Source organism: Thalassophryne amazonica, chromosome 1, assembly GCF_902500255.1.
Source record: "Thalassophryne amazonica chromosome 1, fThaAma1.1, whole genome shotgun sequence".
Lineage (NCBI taxonomy): Eukaryota > Metazoa > Chordata > Actinopteri > Batrachoidiformes > Batrachoididae > Thalassophryne > Thalassophryne amazonica.
This window is the reverse complement of record NC_047103.1, coordinates 98,799,461-98,817,745: the sequence shown is the minus strand read 5'-3', so window position 1 is coordinate 98,817,745 and position 18,285 is coordinate 98,799,461. Positions and strand designations below refer to the sequence as shown.

General features: G+C 39.1%; 1 protein-coding gene across 1 annotated transcript in view; it reads right to left on the bottom strand.

Annotated features, from left to right (window-relative positions):
- Positions 1-4,095: 4,095 nt before the first annotated feature.
- The window catches only part of vstm2a (V-set and transmembrane domain containing 2A), a 644,019-nt gene continuing 629,829 nt past the window's right edge, over positions 4,096-18,285 (bottom strand). Inside the window, exon 6 of the mRNA XM_034172969.1 lies at positions 4,096-5,020. Coding sequence (XP_034028860.1) covers positions 4,944-5,020 — 77 coding nt within the window. The 3' untranslated portion in view covers positions 4,096-4,943. The remainder of the gene's footprint in view (positions 5,021-18,285) is intronic.

Sequence of the window (18,285 nt, the reverse complement as noted above, 5' to 3'; positions counted from 1 at the left end):
TTCCATCCAAATTGGAAGTCCCAAAAACCAGTTTTATTTGTTATTATCTATCGTCCACCTGGTCGTTACTGTGAGTTTCTCTGTGAATTTTCAGACCTTCTGTCTGACTTAGTGCTTAGCTCAGATAAGATACTTATAGTGGGCGATTTTAACATCCACACAGATGCTGAGAATGACAGCCTCAACACTGCATTTAATCTATTATTAGACTCTATTGGCTTTGCTCAAAAAGTAAATGAGTCCACCCACCACTTTAATCATATCTTAGATCTTGTTTTGACTTATGGTATGGAAATAGAAGACTTAACAGTATTCCCTGAAAACTCCCTTCTGTCTGATCATTTTTTTAAATAACATTTACATTTACCCTGATGGACTACCCTGCAGTGGGGAATAAGTTTCATTACACTAGAAGTCTTTCAGAAAGCGCTGTAACTAGGTTTAAGGATATGATTCCTTCTTTATGTTCTCTAATGTCATATACCAACACAGAGCAGAGTAGCTACCTAAACTCTGTAAGGGAGTTAGAGTATCTCGTCAATAGTTTTACATCCTCATTGAAGACAACTTTGGATGCTGTAGCTCCTCTGAAAAAGAGAGCTTTAAATCAGAAGTGTCTGACTCCGTGGTATAACTCACAAACTCGTAGCTTAAAGCAGATAACCCGTAAGTTGGAGAGGAAATGGCGTCTCACTAATTTAGAAGATCTTCACTTAGCCTGGAAAAAGAGTTTGTTGCTCTATAAAAAAAGCCCTCCGTAAAGCTAGGACATCTTTCTACTCATCACTATTTGAAGAAAATAAGAACAACCCCAGGTTCCTTTTCAGCACTGTAGCCAGGCTGACAAAGAGTCAGAGCTCTATTGAGCTGAGTATTCCATTAACTTTAACTAGTAATGACTTCATGACTTTCTTTGCTAACAAAATTTTGACTATTAGAGAAAAAATTACTCATAATCATCCCAAAGATGTATCGTTATCTTTGGCTGCTTTCAGTGATGCCGGTATTTGGTTAGACTCTTTCTCTCCGATTGTTCTGTCTGAGTTATTTTCATTAGTTACTTCATCCAAACCATCAACATGTTTATTAGACCCCATTCCTGCCAGGCTGCTCAAGGAAGTCCTACCATTATTTAATGCTTCAATCTTAAATATGATCAACTTATCTTTGTTAGTTGGCTATGTACCACAGGCTTTTAAGGTGGCAGTAATTAAACCATTACTTAAAAAGCCCTCACTTGACCCAGCTATCTTAGCTAATTATAGGCCAATCTCCAACCTTCCTTTTCTCTCAAAGATTCTTGAGAGGGTAGTTGTAAAACAGCTTACTGATCACCTGCAGAGGAATGGTCTATTTGAAGAGGTTCAGTCAGGTTTTAGAATTCATCATAGTACAGAAACAGCATTAGTGAAGGTTACAAATGATCTTCTTATGGCTTCGGACAGTGGACTTATCTCTGTGCTTGTTCTGTTGGACCTCAGTGCTGCTTTTGATACTGTTGACCATACAATTTTATTACAGAGATTAGAGCATGTCATAGGTATTAGGGGCACTGCGCTGCGGTGGTTTGAATCATATTTGTCTAATAGATTACAGTTTGTTCATGTAAATGGGGAATCTTCTTCACAGACTAAAGTTAATTATGGAGTTCCACAAGGTTCTGTGCTAGGACCAATTTTATTCACTTTATACATGCTTCCCTTAGGCAGTATTATTAGACGGTATTGCTTAAATTTTCATTGTTACGCAGATGATACCCAGCTTTATCTATCCATGAAACCAGAGGACACACACCAATTAGCTAAACTGCAGGATTGTCTTACAGACATAAAGACATGGATGACCTCTAATTTCCTGCTTTTAAACTCAGATAAAACTGAAGTTATTGTACTTGGCCCCACAAATCTTAGAAGCATGGTCTCTAACCAGATCTTTACTCTGGATGGCATTTCCCTGACCTCTAGTAATACTGTGAGAAATCTTGGAGTCATTTTTGATCAGGATATGTCATTCAAAGCGCATATTAAACAAATATGTAGGACTGCCTTTTTGCATTTACGCAATATCTCTAAAATCAGAAAGGTCTTGTCTCAGAGTGATGCTGAAAAACTAATTCATGCATTTATTTCCTCTAGGCTGGACTATTGTAATTCATTATTATCAGGTTGTCCTAAAAGTTCCCTAAAAAGCCTTCAGTTAATTCAAAATGCTGCAACTAGAGTACTGACGGGGACTAGCAGGAGAGAGCATATCTCACCCGTGTTGGCCTCTCTTCATTGGCTTCCTGTTAATTCTAGAATAGAATTTAAAATTCTTCTTCTTACTTATAAGGTTTTGAATAATCAGGTCCCATCTTATCTTAGGGACCTCGTAGTACCATATTACCCCATTAGAGCGCTTCGCTCTCAGACTGCAGGCTTACTTGTAGTTCCTAGGGTTTGTAAGAGTAGAATGGGAGGCAGAGCCTTCACCTTTCAGGCTCCTCTCCTGTGGAACCAGCTCCCAATTCAGATCAGGGAGACAGATACCCTCTCTACTTTTAAGATTAGGCTTAAAACTTTCCTTTTCGCTAAGGCTTATAGTTAGGGCTGGATCAGGTGACCCTGGACTATCCCTTGGTTATGCTGCTTTAGACATAGACTGTGGGGGGGTTCCCATGATGCACTGTTTCTTTCTCTTTTTGCTCTGTATGCATCACTCCGCATTTAATCATTAGTGATCGATCTCTGCCCCCTTCCACAGCATGTCTTTTTCCTGGTTCTTTCCCTCAGCCCCAACCAGTCTCAGCAGAAGACTGCCCCTCCCTGAGCCTGGTTCTGCTGGAGGTTTCTTCCTGTTAAAAGGGAGTTTTTCCTTCCCACTGTAGCCAAGTGCTTGCTCACAGGGGGTCGTTTTGACCGTTGGGGTTTTTCATAATTATTGTATGGCCTTGCCTTACAATATAAAGCGCCTTGGGGCAACTGTTTGTTGTGATTTCGCGCTATATAAAAAAAAAGTTGATTGATTGATTGATATACAAAGGAACAGAAGGATCATACTTGTATTGTCCACTCAGTGAGGGGATTAAATATTAGAAATTGCAGTGTTTTTTTTTTTTTGGTGTGTTCCCCCCACACACACACAGCAGCAGCAGTGCGATGTGGTGTCACACATTCCAGGTGCTCGCACTGTGTTTGTACACACGCATGCAGAAAACCATTGCCACAGTATCATGCACACCTGTCTGACCATGTGTCCCTCCCGTCAGCAGATGGAATGTTTCGTGGTTCTCCATTTCGTTTTTTTGTTTTGTTTTGTTTGTGTTTTGGCCAGTTTCTGCTTCTTTTGCCCAATTTCGGATATGTGTGAAGGGGCCCTAAAGAATGTCTGAACATTGTTCTGCATGATTACCAGAAATAGAATGTGTTCAAATTTACATCATAATTTTGTGGGCTATGGTGCAATAAGGAGCTCTGGAGAGTCCTGGCTTCAATGAGGAAAAGTGTGTCCACATTTTGCTTCTACATGTGCTCCTAAAATAGGTGATTTCACTGATTTGCTGATTTACCTAATTGAACTAATTATATTAGGCTTAGTGGGTGGATGGTTAAAATATGGGGGTCTGACTTTTATTCACCTAATCCAAGGTTTTTCATGTCTGGAAATCAGTTTCTATTATGTCATAATAGCAATGCAAGAGCAATATAGCAGGAGAGACCAACACACCCATGGGCACAAATATGACCGCAAGTGCATATCAGATTTAAAGAACACGGCATGAAAATTACAGCTGCATAAGCTGGAAGCTATCAGTGACTCTTTTGCTCTGCTGCTTTGCACCAGGTGACAGGCAAGACCAGTTACTCTTTAAATTCTGTAGTGTATGTCATTTTTCAAACACAGTTGTCCCATAGACCATCTACCCTCTAATGTGCATTTTATTTATAAATGAGTGAATGCTGACTTTGGTAATCCACAACACTCACGCACCCCTTGAAATGGCTCAACATATGAGGTGAAATGCACAGAAAATGACTTGTGTTATTTAAAAATAGTGCAGCATATGTTAAGATCAATTAATCATATTTGTGTCACATCAAACTTTTTAATGACTCACAAATTATGACATCCATTTATTCTTACTCAGGGTGCAATGCAAATAAAAACAGCAAAGGACAGTTGTTTTCACACCAAAGCTTGCACATAAAAATAAAGCTTGATTTAACATACAGTAACACTTAACTCCAAGTGTTGACTTCATGGATGCCATTGGAACAATGCTGATGAGGCTCTCTTTGAAGCTTTCAGAAAAATAAGCATGCACACCTGCATCTTTAACAACATGGCTGCTTTGTTTCACATCAAAAATCAGAACAGATGGTTTGAGTGGCCAATACATCAAAATAATAAAAGCAAAATATAACCATTGCATGGTGCTTAACAGTTTAAATTAACAATGAATTTGATTTCTCCCATTTCTTATTCTTTGACAGGGACCAATTAAGTACTCACAATGAAATTCTATGTGTCCGCTATGTATACAGCACATACAGAAATTGTAGGCATTTCAAATAAAACAGATATATATCTAGAATAACATATATTACACAAAGATAGGTTCTCCATTTTCTGTTCACTTTTGACCAATGAACATGTGAGCTGTTACAGCAAAACCATAAAAACTGTATTCTTCCATGAGAGTTTTGTAACAAGCCACTGAGTCCGTTTTCACATTTCACACCGCAGGTAGTGTTGGGATCTGTACAAAAGGTAATCCAACTGCTTTAAACATGAATGGTGCTAACAGTGGCTAATAGCAATGTACTGGGTGCAAGAAAAGGATTGAGGGCCAATGAGGGCCAACTGTGCTGTCCGCATAGTGGAGAAAAGAAACAGGCAGTACTCTCATGCACTTTGAGAGTAAGCAATCGAGATCTGTTTGCAAACCATGTCAGTTCTTGAATTTACAACAAGCCATCCCTCACCAAACCACAAGTCAGAAGAAAGACAGCCAGTCCATAGTTCGATGATATTCTTGCACCTGCAATGAGAAAGCAAAGTGATTAAAATCAGATTAAAAAGAAAAAGAGCAAACAAGCATTCATAGGATTCATAGTCTCTGCTGTACTCATGTATGGGGTCAAATGTGTGACGGTTGTTACAATGTTATACCAACACATAATGTTGCACTAAGACATTGCGGGAAAATGCGATTATACATGTTGACCACCAAACTGATAATGTTGCACCTTTCACACTGACGACATTGCATTTATTTGATGCATGGTGTAAAGTTTCAAATTTTAACAGATAACATTGCAGTAATATGATGCAGGCAGCACAGTGGCTTAGTGGTTAGCACTGTTGCCTCACAGTGAGAAGGTCGTGGGTTCAATTCCCGTGGCCTTTCTGTGTGGAGTTTGCATGTTCTCCCCGTGTTTGCGTGGGTTTCCTCCGGGTGCTCCAGTTTCCTCCCACATCCAAAGACATGCGGGTTAGGTGGATTGGAATCTTTAAATTGTCCGTAGGTGTGTATGTGGGAGTGTCTGTGTTTGTTTGTCTATTTGTGGCCCTGCGACAGACTGGCGTCCTGTCCTGGGTGTACCCCGCCTCGCGCTCTATGACTGCTGGGATAGGCTCCAGCAACCGCAACCCTTAATTGGACTAAGCGGTAGAAGATGAATGAATGATATGATGCATAATGTCATGCCATCAATTGTGGAAATACTCCAGACTAGGCATGGTAAAGTGTGACCACTACACTCACACACTTGTAGAATGATGTCACCGTAAGAACAACTTATCTCTCCTCCTCCTGAAATGCCGTTCACACTTTTCACCCCATTCTTTTTTTTCTCCTCCATGGAGCCATGCCAGGCTTTTCTTTAAATTATTTATTGTTATTTATTTATTTATTTATTATTTTGTTTCATTTTATGATGATTTACAATGTTTTGACATTATCGGTTAAAATTTGACGCAACACAATACAGCAAAAATGTTATTTGTTAGGGAAATGTGATATTATGTGTTGGTACAACACTATCATTTGTAACAATGGTGAATATTGCAAACACAGTAGGAGTGATGTAAATTATTAATGAGTTCACTACAAATCACAATCAAACAAAGTTAGTAAATGCTTGTTAATAAACACTCATATTTTCATACAGACAAGGCTAAATGGGTCACCACAAACCATAATAAAGTCCTATGATAACACCAAGGTATAGCTACCCCTGGATTTGTCATAGCATCCCCAAGAAAATAACTTCTCATTTATTATTTTAATTTATTTGCATCCCGTGTTTTTTTTAAGGCCTTGTCTACAATGAAACTGAAGTTCTGCTATGCAGTCTTTTTCTTTGTCATTTGCAAAAAGTGTTCCATTCAAGAAATATCTCCATTCTCACAGATCCAGAGAAACCACATGAAAATACTGTAGTACATCTGCCAGGCCTGTATGTAGCGCTGTAACGCTTCTACAAAAAAAAAAAAAAAGAATAATAAGATATAGCACCCTGCTCAAGAGTGCCGCTCTCACTGGACCGACATATTTGCTGTTATTGAACTGTGGGATAGCTCGTGCCCACAGATTACTTTCGCCACCCTGCTCAGCGTGCTGCTCTCGTTGGAGCGACAACACACAGAATGTGTCTCTTCCCAGATAGATCTCTTTCAGTGCAGCTTCTTGTTCTGACTTTAACATGAAGTTAACACCCAAGTCTTTCATTGCCAACTGCAACATACTCCATCATGTCAATGTTTACAATGTGCTTGAGCAATAACAGGTGAAGTTGGTCATAAACTTTGAGTTTCTTAAATATTTATTACGGCCACTCTTAAAACTTCAGTTATCTTTATTATTTTATCACTGGTCACGTTTAGACTTAATGTAGATGAGATATACTTATTATCAATAATCTGGGAACTACTTTTTGTGCAGGAATTCATCAAGCACGTCGGCCGCAGGCGCATACTAACACAGAATACTCAGAAACTGGAGAGTTGTTCGGCTATAACGAGAGCGTCCACTTTTAGCTTGTCATAAGCTAAGAGAGTGTGACAATATAGCAATGGATGCAGTCAATTTAGCAATGGATGCTAGAACTTTACAAGGTGGCTTTAATCTGACCTGTTCCCAAGATTCATCATCACAGATGAAAACTGTTCTCTGCATGACACCCTTATTTTGGAAGATGATGTCTGGAAATGTGTTAATTCATTATGATGGAAGTTACTTGTTAAGGGTTTTTTTTAAAGGTTTGTTTTAAAGAGTTTTTAAAGAAGCCCCTCAGCATCTGTCTGCTCTGGGTGAGTTACTCAGCCTGAACTGGAGGATGCCAGCACTTTGTCCCACCACCAACAGGAAGAAAAATAATAATATGCTAATTTAGACTGTTAAATTACACTGTTAACAACATGTTACATATTTAAATTTAGATTTCATCCTTTCAGTTTTCCACAGTAAGACACTTCTGGCGTTTTCAGATTCATGTGATTAGATAAATAAATATTCCACTCATAAAAGAAAATAAACATTCATCAACAGAACTGATTGTTTTACACAAAATGAGTAGAACTAATGTTCAATGACATCACGTTCAACAATGTCATGATAATAGTAATACATTTAATTTATAAGGCACCTTTCATGAATAAAAATCTCAAAGTGTTACAGCAGTGGTGTCCAAACTATTCCAGAAAGCCACTGAGTCAGTGGCTGCAAAGAAAACCTGCACTCTCTCGGCCCTTTCTGGAATAGTTTGGACCCCACTGTGTTACAGGGAAAAAAAACTAAAATAAAACCAAGGATAAATAAGAGAAAAAAAAACTGAAAATCTTAAGATAAATACAGTCAGCCGAATAGAATAAAACTAAAGTAAAATAATAAAATAGAATAAAAAGACCAAGATGCAACAGGTTCAAATTATTGAGACCTGTGATAGGCCTGTCTAAACAGATATGTCTTGAGGCTTTATTTAAAAGATTCCACTGTTTGTGGAGCCCTCAGATGGTCAGAGAGGGAGTTCCAAATATGAGGGGCAGCTGAACAGAAGGCCCTGTCTCCACGGTGTGAAGTTTTGGTACGAGAGGGGTGGAGAAGGTTAGTGTTGTATGCATGGAGGGAATGGGAGGATGTGTGAGAAGTGAGGACATTGGCGCAATTTGGTGGGGGATAGGGGGCATGTCCCCCCACCTTTTCAACCAGGGGAGACAGAATATGGTATGTCACCCCCACCTTCTGACATACATGTGTGTACTTGTAGTATGCCAGTCTTATGTGCAGACCATGTCAGTCTTATGTGCAAATCCATGTCAGAATAGTATCTTTGTTTCTGCAAGTTTGTATTTTTAGCAGCACTGACTTGTTTACAACACCTGTTTCTTGTTTGTCACATTCGGAATTTTCTGGGACTGCATTTGCCCAGATTTGAAACCAAAAATAGTTGCCTCTAGGGACTAGTGTCTACACATAAGTATCAATGGACCATATACTAATTTACTAAATTCTGAAAGTTGGAAAAGGAAATCAGAAAAGCTATCTGGGACCTCAGAAAGCCCATCTGCAATTATTGCTTGATCTCCAAAATCAGTCTATGCAAGCGAAATTATGTTCAGTATGAATGTTGTCATTAGTAAAAACATATGCAAAAACAAATCTTGTGAAAAAAAAAATACAGTATGCGATAGTTAATAATTAAGAGCCTGTTCTTTCATATTTATGAATACATTTTACCACATTGCAGTTATTTTTTTTTTTTATGAAAACTCAACCCATCATTTTTTTTTTTTTTATTTCTACACGTGGTGATACCTTATTTACACCAGGATGTTAATAAAATGAATACTGGCTATTCTCAGAATGAAGTACTTATATCCACAGTTTCAAATTGCATAAGTCAAATGGTGTCCACTTTATGGTCTTCCCAATACATTAAAATTACTGTTCTGGATACTCAGAATGCATCTGAGCTCATCTAAAAACCGTTGGCTTCTGGGGGCCTTCTACTCCATGCAGATTTACCATAGAGTACATTGTTTGTATTTCTTTGTAATTGATGTAAATAAAGTCTGAAACATATTCAGTGGCAGCTTTACCAGAGAGCTTCGCCCACAACTTCCACAAAAGTCATTGATGTTAAAGGGGGCAATACACAGTATTAAGAACAGGGGTATGTAAACTTTTGATCAGGTTCATTTGGATAGTTCTCTTGTCATTTTGATTTAAAAAGAGGAAACACAGTTGTTTGACAATAAATGGCTTCACCCAACCACTAACCATGAGTGAAAAAAAGTTTTTGTGTTGTCATTCATATTCTCTTAAAAATGGCGAAAAAAGCCAAAATTCTGCCAGGGTTTGTAAACTTTTGAGCACAACTCTATCTATCTATCTATCTATCTATCTATCTATCTATCTATCTATCTATCTATCTATCTATCTATCTATCTATCTATCTATCTATCTATCTATCTATCTATCTATCTATCTATCTATCTATCTATCTATCTATCTATCTATCTATCTATCTATCTATCTATCTATCTATCTATCTATCTATCTATCTATCTATCTATCTATCTATCTATCTATCTATCTATCTATCTATCTATCTATCTATCTATCTATCTATCTATCTATCTATCTATCTATCTATCTATCTATCTATCTATCTATCTATCTATCTATCTATCTATCTATCTATCTATCTATCTATCTATCTATCTATCTATCTATCTATCTATCTATCTATCTATCTATCTATCTATCTATCTATCTATCTATCTATCTATCTATCTATCTATCTATCTATCTATCTATCTATCTATCTATCTATCTATCTATCTATCTGTCTGTCTGTCTGTCTGTCTGTCTGTCTGTCTGTCTGTCTGTCTGTCTGTCTGTCTGCCTACAGTGGGGTAAAACAGTATTTAGTCAGCCCCTGATTGTGCAAGTTCTCCTACTTAGAAATATGAGAGAGGTCTGTAATGTTCAACATAGGTACACTTCAACTATGAGAGACAAAATGAGAGAGAAAAAAAAATCCAGGAAATCACATTGTAGGATTTTTTACAAATTTATTTGTAAATTATGGTGGAAAATAAGTATTTGGCCAATAACAAATGTCCAACTCAATACTTTGCAACATAATCTTTGTTGGCAATGACAGAGGTCAAATGTTTCCTGTAAGTCTTCACCAGGTTTGCACACACTGTAGCTGGTATTTTGGCCCATTCCTCCATGCAGATCTCCTCTAGAGCAGTGATGTTTTGGGGCTGTCGCTGGGCAACATGGACTTTCATCTTCTTCAAAAATTTTCTATGGGGTTGAGGTCTGGAGACTTGTTTTGGCCACTGCAGGACCTTGAAATGCTTTTTACAGAGCCACTCCTTCATTGCCTGAGCGGTGTGTTTGGGATCATTGTCATACTGGAAGACCCAGCCATGTTGCATCCTCAATGCTCTCACTGATGGAAGGAGGTTTTGGCTTAAAATCTCATGATACATGGCCATGTTCATTCTTCCCTTAACACAGATCAGTCATCCTGTACCCTTTGCAGAAAAACAGCCCAGCCTGGTGCACATCTACAACATTCTTTCTGGTGTCCTTCGACAGCTCTTTGGTCTTGGCCATGGTTGAGTTTGGAGTCTGACTGTTTGAGGCTGTGGATAGGTGTCTTTTATACAGTAACAGTATAACAAGTTCCAACAGATGCCATTAATACAGGTAACAGGTGGAGGACAGAAAAGCTTCTTAAAGAAGACGTTACAGGTCTGTGAGAGCCAGAAATCTTGCTTGTTTGTGGTTGACCAAATACTTATTTTCCACCATAATTTACAAATACATTCGTAAAAAAATCCTACAATGTATATAATATCCTGGATTTATTTTTTCTCATTTTGTCTCTCATAGTTGAAGTGTATGTTATGTGTCGGACGCAGCCTGGAGAACCGACCAGCGTTTGAAGGACCCAGTATAAAATAAGCAGAGCACGGTACAAAGGATAATAGAGTTTAATAAACATAACAGTGATGTGAAAAAATATAAAAGTGTGTGGTCTGGCGTGGTGGTTTTGCGGTGCGCTCCCAGCAGCGCCAACGGTCCGGAGCCAGAACAATTCGGACCCAAGGACCCCGTCGACACCCCCCAGGTGGCCGCGACAAACCGAGTCTGTGAAAGAAGGAATCATTATGTGAGTCCACACTCAACACACAGAGAGAACGCTCAAAGGTGCACAAACAGCAAACACTTCCTGGCTTAATTACTAATCAGCTTCCCACCCTGCAGGCATGGAACATCCAGTTCACAAAACTCCACTGCAGTGGAAGCTGATTACACGAGCAACATACAGCTCAATATAATAAGGTGTGAGGGACACCACATTTACTGACTGTATAAATGTTAGTCACAAAATCTAACGTACCTCAGGAAGTGTGCTGACGAGCGTGAGACCTCACCCCCTCCTCTTTCACAGACCATGCATCAAACCTGGACGTTCTCTGCATCCACTGATGATGAGATGGCTCCCGAGACGACAATCTCACCCGTCTGGTCACAAGGTCGAGTCTCTGGCAAATACACACTGTGTACTCCAGTCTTAAATGCCACCATGTTCCAATCCATTGTAGATGCACCACAGCTGTGAGTCCTGACGAGCCGCAGGTGATCAGCCTCAGGTGATCAGGGTGAGGTCCTGATAAACTCAGCTACACAGCCACTCAGTCCCAAATGCAAGCCACCTGGAAGGAAAAACAAAAGACAGGACAAAAGACAAACAAAAAGGCAGCCAGGCCCCCCCAGCCATACAACAGTGTACCTATGATGTGAATTACAGACCTCTCTCATCTTTCTAAGTAGGAGAACTTGCACAATCAGGGACTGACTAAATACTTTTTTTTTACCCCACTGTATCTGTCTATCTATAGATAGATAGATACATCAAATCATAATCATCCTTTCAAACTAACTGGAAATGCAGAGACAGTGGCTGCTGCTGCAAATAGAAGAAGCCATTTATTTTAAACATACAGGTAGTATTCAGAAATAGAAAATGAAATATTAACTGCATCATATTGGCATTTACTGGATTTCTTTGTTTGACCTGAGAGAGAAAATGTTCTGGAGGCTTATGTTTGTTGTGGCCTAGCTGTGCATTGACTTGGCTGGTGTAGATTGTCAGGAAGTGGGAAGGACAACGATGGAGGGCTTTGACCCATTCTTCCCCTCATCACATCTTATTTGGCTCAAGGTGATGCAGAGAACAGAAGTGGCACAGAGGACCAGCAATCACTTGGGGCCAAAACATCCTTCACACAGAGAATAATTAATCAGCCTGCAGCTCAAGTCAGAGACAGTCAGAGAGAGACTACTCATAAATGGATGTGAAACAACTTGTCCATTATAATTTCCTCACTAACCATTAAACACACACAGGATTCTTTCTCTGTCTGTGGAATTAGAAACTGGAAACTGGATTGTCTGCATGTGGCCTTGGTATCATCACCGGGTATGAGTGGTGCTATTCTGAACCAAGCCATCATGATTTCATGAAGCCATATCAGTGTTTGTTTGTTTAGTTAGTGCAGTCATTATGACACAAGATTACTAAGGTTGCTGGGAAAACACAAAATTACTTGTTAACTACTATGTCTGAGCAACTAAACAAATGGCACATTGAAAATAAATATCAGGTGAGCCATTGTACTGTGAACACTGACAGGACTGAATAACATTGATTGTCTTGTTACAATGGCACCTGTCCATGGACGGGATATATTTGTCAGCAAGATAACATTTTGTCCTCTACGACCTTTGTAATGACATAAAGAAAATGCAGACTTCTTCATATTAAAATTCCTAAATTGATGTCCTTTCAACTCAGAGTGAAAACTAATCTGCACATGACAGAAATTAAATAAAATTTTTTAAAACAAAACATAAATATAGATACCTATATGCACAGGACTTCCAGTTTCCGGCAATGGAGTACACGTGTCGGCTGCTGGCTCCTGTTACATTCTTTTTTCAGTTTTACTTGTAAATCCCTGCTTTGCTATTTAATAGCTACGTTTTTTTGGACTTATGATAAGTGTGGTGATCGTTTTATGCTTCTAACATGTCCAAACCAAGAAGACACTATGCAAACTATGACTGCACATTTTCCTCAAAAACCTCCAGACAGTCCCATCAATGATCTGTTAATGTTCAAGCCAACTTCTAAGGTTATAATTTCAACCTTGTACAACTATATCTCAGACCTTCACTGTCCCTCTACAGTCATTATTAATTCCAAATGGGAGCAAGATCTCAATCTTATCAATAAACTGAATAATGAATTAATAAAAATGAATAATGAAAATGAATAAATGAATTGTGGGATTTTCTCCTTGGCCAGGTTCACACTTTATCGATGTGTGCTCGACACTCACTCATTCAATTTGAGATTGTTCATTGTATGTATGCACTTGTCCAAGGTTAAGTTTGCGCGCATGTATCCAGTTGTCAATCCAACTTGTTCAAAGTGTAGATGTGCTTCTGGTACATTGCTTCACATGTACTGGTCCTGTCCCTCATTGGTTAGTTTTTGGAATTCTGTTTTTTTACACAATGTGTGACGTCCTGCAGCATCATATTAAACCAGATCCACTCTGTGCTATTTAGTTTTATTAGCCAGAAGAGCTATTTTACTTGCGTGGAAAGATTCCTCACCAGGCCCGGCGCCAGAAAAAAAAATATTAAGGGGGCGATGAGTTTACCACAGGGGGCGGGGTCGCCCCCCCCCCCCACAAAAAAAGTGTGCACCGGAGGGTACCTGCCTCTGAGCGTGCGTAATGAATTGGGTGCGCTCATGTATTTAGGCTACACCGTTGTAAGAGACTGACTAACAGTAAAGTGTGATGACAGTATTTTTTAATTATTATTTGAATGTATAGACCCTCGGTCAAGTGATCTCCTGCATACCACAAAACCAAACCAACAACTGATCTGAGAAACGACACGAGACAGTAGATTAACCCCACATAAAGCTTTCATATAGATGTACAGTGGTCCCTTGCTTATCGCGGGAGTTACGTTCTAAAAATAGCCCGCAATAGGCGAAATCCGTGAAGTAGATAGCATTATTTTTTACAATTATTATAGACGTTTTAAGGCTGTAAAACCCCTCACTACACACTTTATACACTTTTCTCAAACAGGCATTAACATTTTCTCACTTTTCTTTTGTGTGTAAACACTCTCAAAGTTCAAACCTTAATAGAAAAATAAGACCAACCTGTTTTCAGGCCCAAACATTTGTTTGAGAAATAAAAATAGAACGTTTCCTATAAATAATTATGATGGCTTTTAGAACTAACAAATTTAATTTTAATGATCAACTTACGAGGTTGGACACATAAGAAATTATTAATAGTGACTGACCAGTATTTCACAGTTCCTCTGATCGCGCCTCTTCGTCCTGGCGCCGCGACACTGTCGCACCTATTTCCACTCACACCTCGCTGCAGGTGTCTTTTTCCGAGTGAAGAACACAGTTATGGGTAGTTGTTGGCGCTCTTTTTTCTTCTGGGTGAGAAGATTCTTATGAACAGACACGCAGAACACAATGCACATGCTCTCCCTTCGCGGTGCCGCAACAGGTGTCCCGTCATCTCGACAGAACACCGGCCTGCTTGATGAGGACGCAGAGCACAATGCGCTGTTTAAAAAAAAAAAAAAAAAAAGCATGCAAAATTGGACTAAAAAAAGTATTTCTTTTTCTTTCTTTTTTTTTATTTTTGATAACTCTCATATCTGAGGGGGCGAGGTTGATGACATGAGGGGGCGTTACCCCCAAATGCCCCCTCGTGGCGCCAGGTCCGTTCCTCACCCCCTTCACATGCACAATGGTAAACAGATGTAATGTCCTGCATGGATTTCGAAAAAAAATCAGATACACAATTTGTGGATCCAAAAACAATTTTTATAAGTTGTGGCATCCTTTTCTGGAATTCTATTCTTTGAGAGATCCACAACTAATGCCTCTGAGTAGCCCACTGACTGCCCTTCCCCCATTCCCCCTAGCCCCGTTCTATCCCCCCCCCCCTTTTTTATTTCATATATATTGTTTTATGTTTACTCATTCTATTCCTCTTTGTTTCTCTGGGTTTCTGTGTTATATTTTGTTAAGCAGCTGGCTGTTGGTTTCTATTATTTGTTGTTTAATGTTTATGGGAAGAAAATTAAAAAATAATATTTGTAATTTTTTTTTTTACAGAATTTGTATTGTATATTACATTTGAGTGTTTAATAATAAGACCTTGGAAAGAATAGATAGTATATACTGTATGCATGACAAAACTAAATCATTACTTTTACAACCAGTTTTCTTCAGCCAAGTCAGCGGATGGAAGCATGAAAATTGTAGAGTGCAAACCTCCACCAACACTACTTTCCAATTCCACAAATATGTACCTTCAAGGTCAAACTCCTGTTAGATGTGGCTTTTCATAATCTAAAATATAATACAAAATATTGATCAAAAAGGGCTTTTCAATGTTAAAAAGACTCAAATAGCCACTAAATCTGAAATATGGCTCAGATGCAGAACAAACTGCCTCATTGTCACACATGAGAGTGATTGAGGCAGTTTTGATTGAGATATAATGCAAAATGTACATCAGAGGTACAGAAGAGTATTGCATTCAATTGATAAATTGATTTTTTTGGTTTGTTTTTCTGAGTAATTTTTTTGTGTTTTTCTGAGGAATTATTTTTTTTTTTTTTTTTTTTTTTCCATTTTCTGAGTTTTTCTGTTTTTCAGAGTAATTTATTTTTATGGTTGGTTTTTCAGAGTTTTTTTTCCCTGATTTTCTGATTTTTTTTTTCCTTCTGTTTTTCAGACCATTTTTTTCTGAGGTTAGAGAACATTTGAAGACACATTCATTCATTGAGAGCTCAGTTTGGTAACAAACATGACATTGTTCAGTTTAATCAAGTCTTACTTTGATCTGGGTTTAAGACTCTGGGAGGTTGTCCTGTCACCAAGTCATATAGATGGTATTATCATTAGTTTGTCGACTCTACGCAGCCACCTGAGGACTTTGTGGCTGTTCAGAAGGAAAGCCCATTCAGATCTGTTAGACATAGCAGTTTTTCTCTAGGATCAATTGAACAGATACAGTATGCTCCATGGATACAGGATGATGCATTTGAAATGCATTCAGGCTGGTTACGTGGTGACTCAAGAAATAGTAAAAAAAAACAAAACAAAACAAAAAAAAAAAACAGAAAAAATAGTAAAAGAAAAACAAACCTAAAAATAAATTACTCAGAAAAACAAACCAAAAAATAAATTACTCAGAAAAATAGAAATAATTATTCAGAAAAAACAGACCAAAAAGAAATTACTCAGAAAAACACAAATAATTACGCCGAAAAAAAAAAAATAAAAAAAAAAATAAATTTATCAAATGAATGTCATATGCTTCCGTATCAAAGGGGCTTTTCAATAATGAATTCAGATGTTTACAAAATCCACAATTGGAACCAGATCCAGATCAACTTTATTAGGTGATACTGAGTGCCAGTCTGCACCTCACATTCAAATATGAGAGTGATTAGGGCACGTTTGGTTTAGATATAATGTAAAATATAGATTAAATGGGGTTTTCAATGTTAAATTTAAATGATAAAAAAAAAAAAAATCTGTAATCTGGATCTGATCCTGATCAATCTTTGTCAGTCAATAAAGGATAGCATCCTACATAATGCTGTCAAATATGAAAGAAATTTGCTATTTTTTGACAGTTCTGAATTTTTGAAAATTCCTTCAATGTTAAAGATAGGGCTTTTTCTTTTTCAATTTTCCAAGATTTTTCCTGACTTTGCCCTTTCATCTATGACCTTGAAAATTTAATAAATTCTTGTCAATCAGTATATGAATCTTCAGTAACAATTTCATAACGACATATAACAAACTGTGGGCCCCAGGCTGTCCACAAACAGACAAACAAAGAAACACACAGGAGTGATAACATAACCCCCTCCAACTTTGTTGGTAGAGATAAACACCAGAGCAGCAGAGAGGAGAATGCAAAAACAGAGAGGAGAGACATGCTTGCCCACACACCCTCACAGAACCCTCACAGGGCAGGTGAGCACCAAAGTTCCTTTCACACCGCGGCTGCTCCCAGTTGCGCCATGCGTCATTATGACGATGCTGTGTGGAAGCAACTCAGTGCTGAGATGATGCAGCTCGGCGCCACAACAGCGCGAGGGGCGCAAAGGAGGAAGCAAGTCGGGCACCGAAAAATTAAACCTGTTTAATTTTTTTGGCATCCTGTGCTCGACACAGAAAGGAAGTGGTTCCAGCGCAACTTGGGGCAAAGAGGCACAAGTCGAGGCAAAGAGGCATTACGCGGTGTGACTTGGAAGCCAATTTCCTGCTGTGTTCCAACTCCAGACATCTCCAAATTTGCTTGACGGTTCATTCATGAGCGCGCGTGTGCGCACATCTCGCAGTCAAAGAAGGAAAGAAAAGAAAAAAATTGTCTGCAGGCAGTTAGTTCCTTTCTCTCCTCAGACTCTCTCATCACAGTTAAAAAAGGACATAAGTCCCGGACATGTCAACATCAAGTAGAACTCCAGACATCTCCACATTTTCTCAACGACGGTTCGTGCACGTGCACATCTCACGGTCAAGGGAGGAAAGATAAACTATAACAGAACTCAGAGCGCAGCCCTGCAGCTCAGCACAACAACAAGTAGAAGAGAAGTCAGAGTGCAGTCTGTCTGCAGCCAAACTGTGCACTCTGAATTCTCTGTGCAGAGAACCTGCAGGCTGTGTTCTCACCTCCTCTCTGCCCCCTGCTGCGCGCACCTGACGCAGAAATTCCTGCATCATCATGACACCACAGGAAGCAACTGGGAGCAGCCCCAGTGTGAAAGGGGCTCAAGACAAGAAAACGACATGGGGGCAAAGGACACATGAACACCAAATCCCAAAAACTCCCCAACAAATGACAGAAACCTAACAGTGTTTGAGACTGTGGACCCCTCCAAGATGTCATCAGAGGTGGAGGAGTTATCATCCGCATCTACTGCCGAGCTGTCGAACACAGACGCTAACCTGTGGTAGCACGCACAACCAGTAAAGTTCTCCGCACCCACCCCGGAACCCAGAGACCACTCTGTCAGCAGACAAGGCATCACTTATGGAACCGGCTCTAACACAGGTGTCGGCAGAGGAACCACAGCTACTGCAGCCTCCCACTGATACTCTTCTCCACTGAGCAGAGGCAGACACTTGTTTCTCCTCTTCTTGG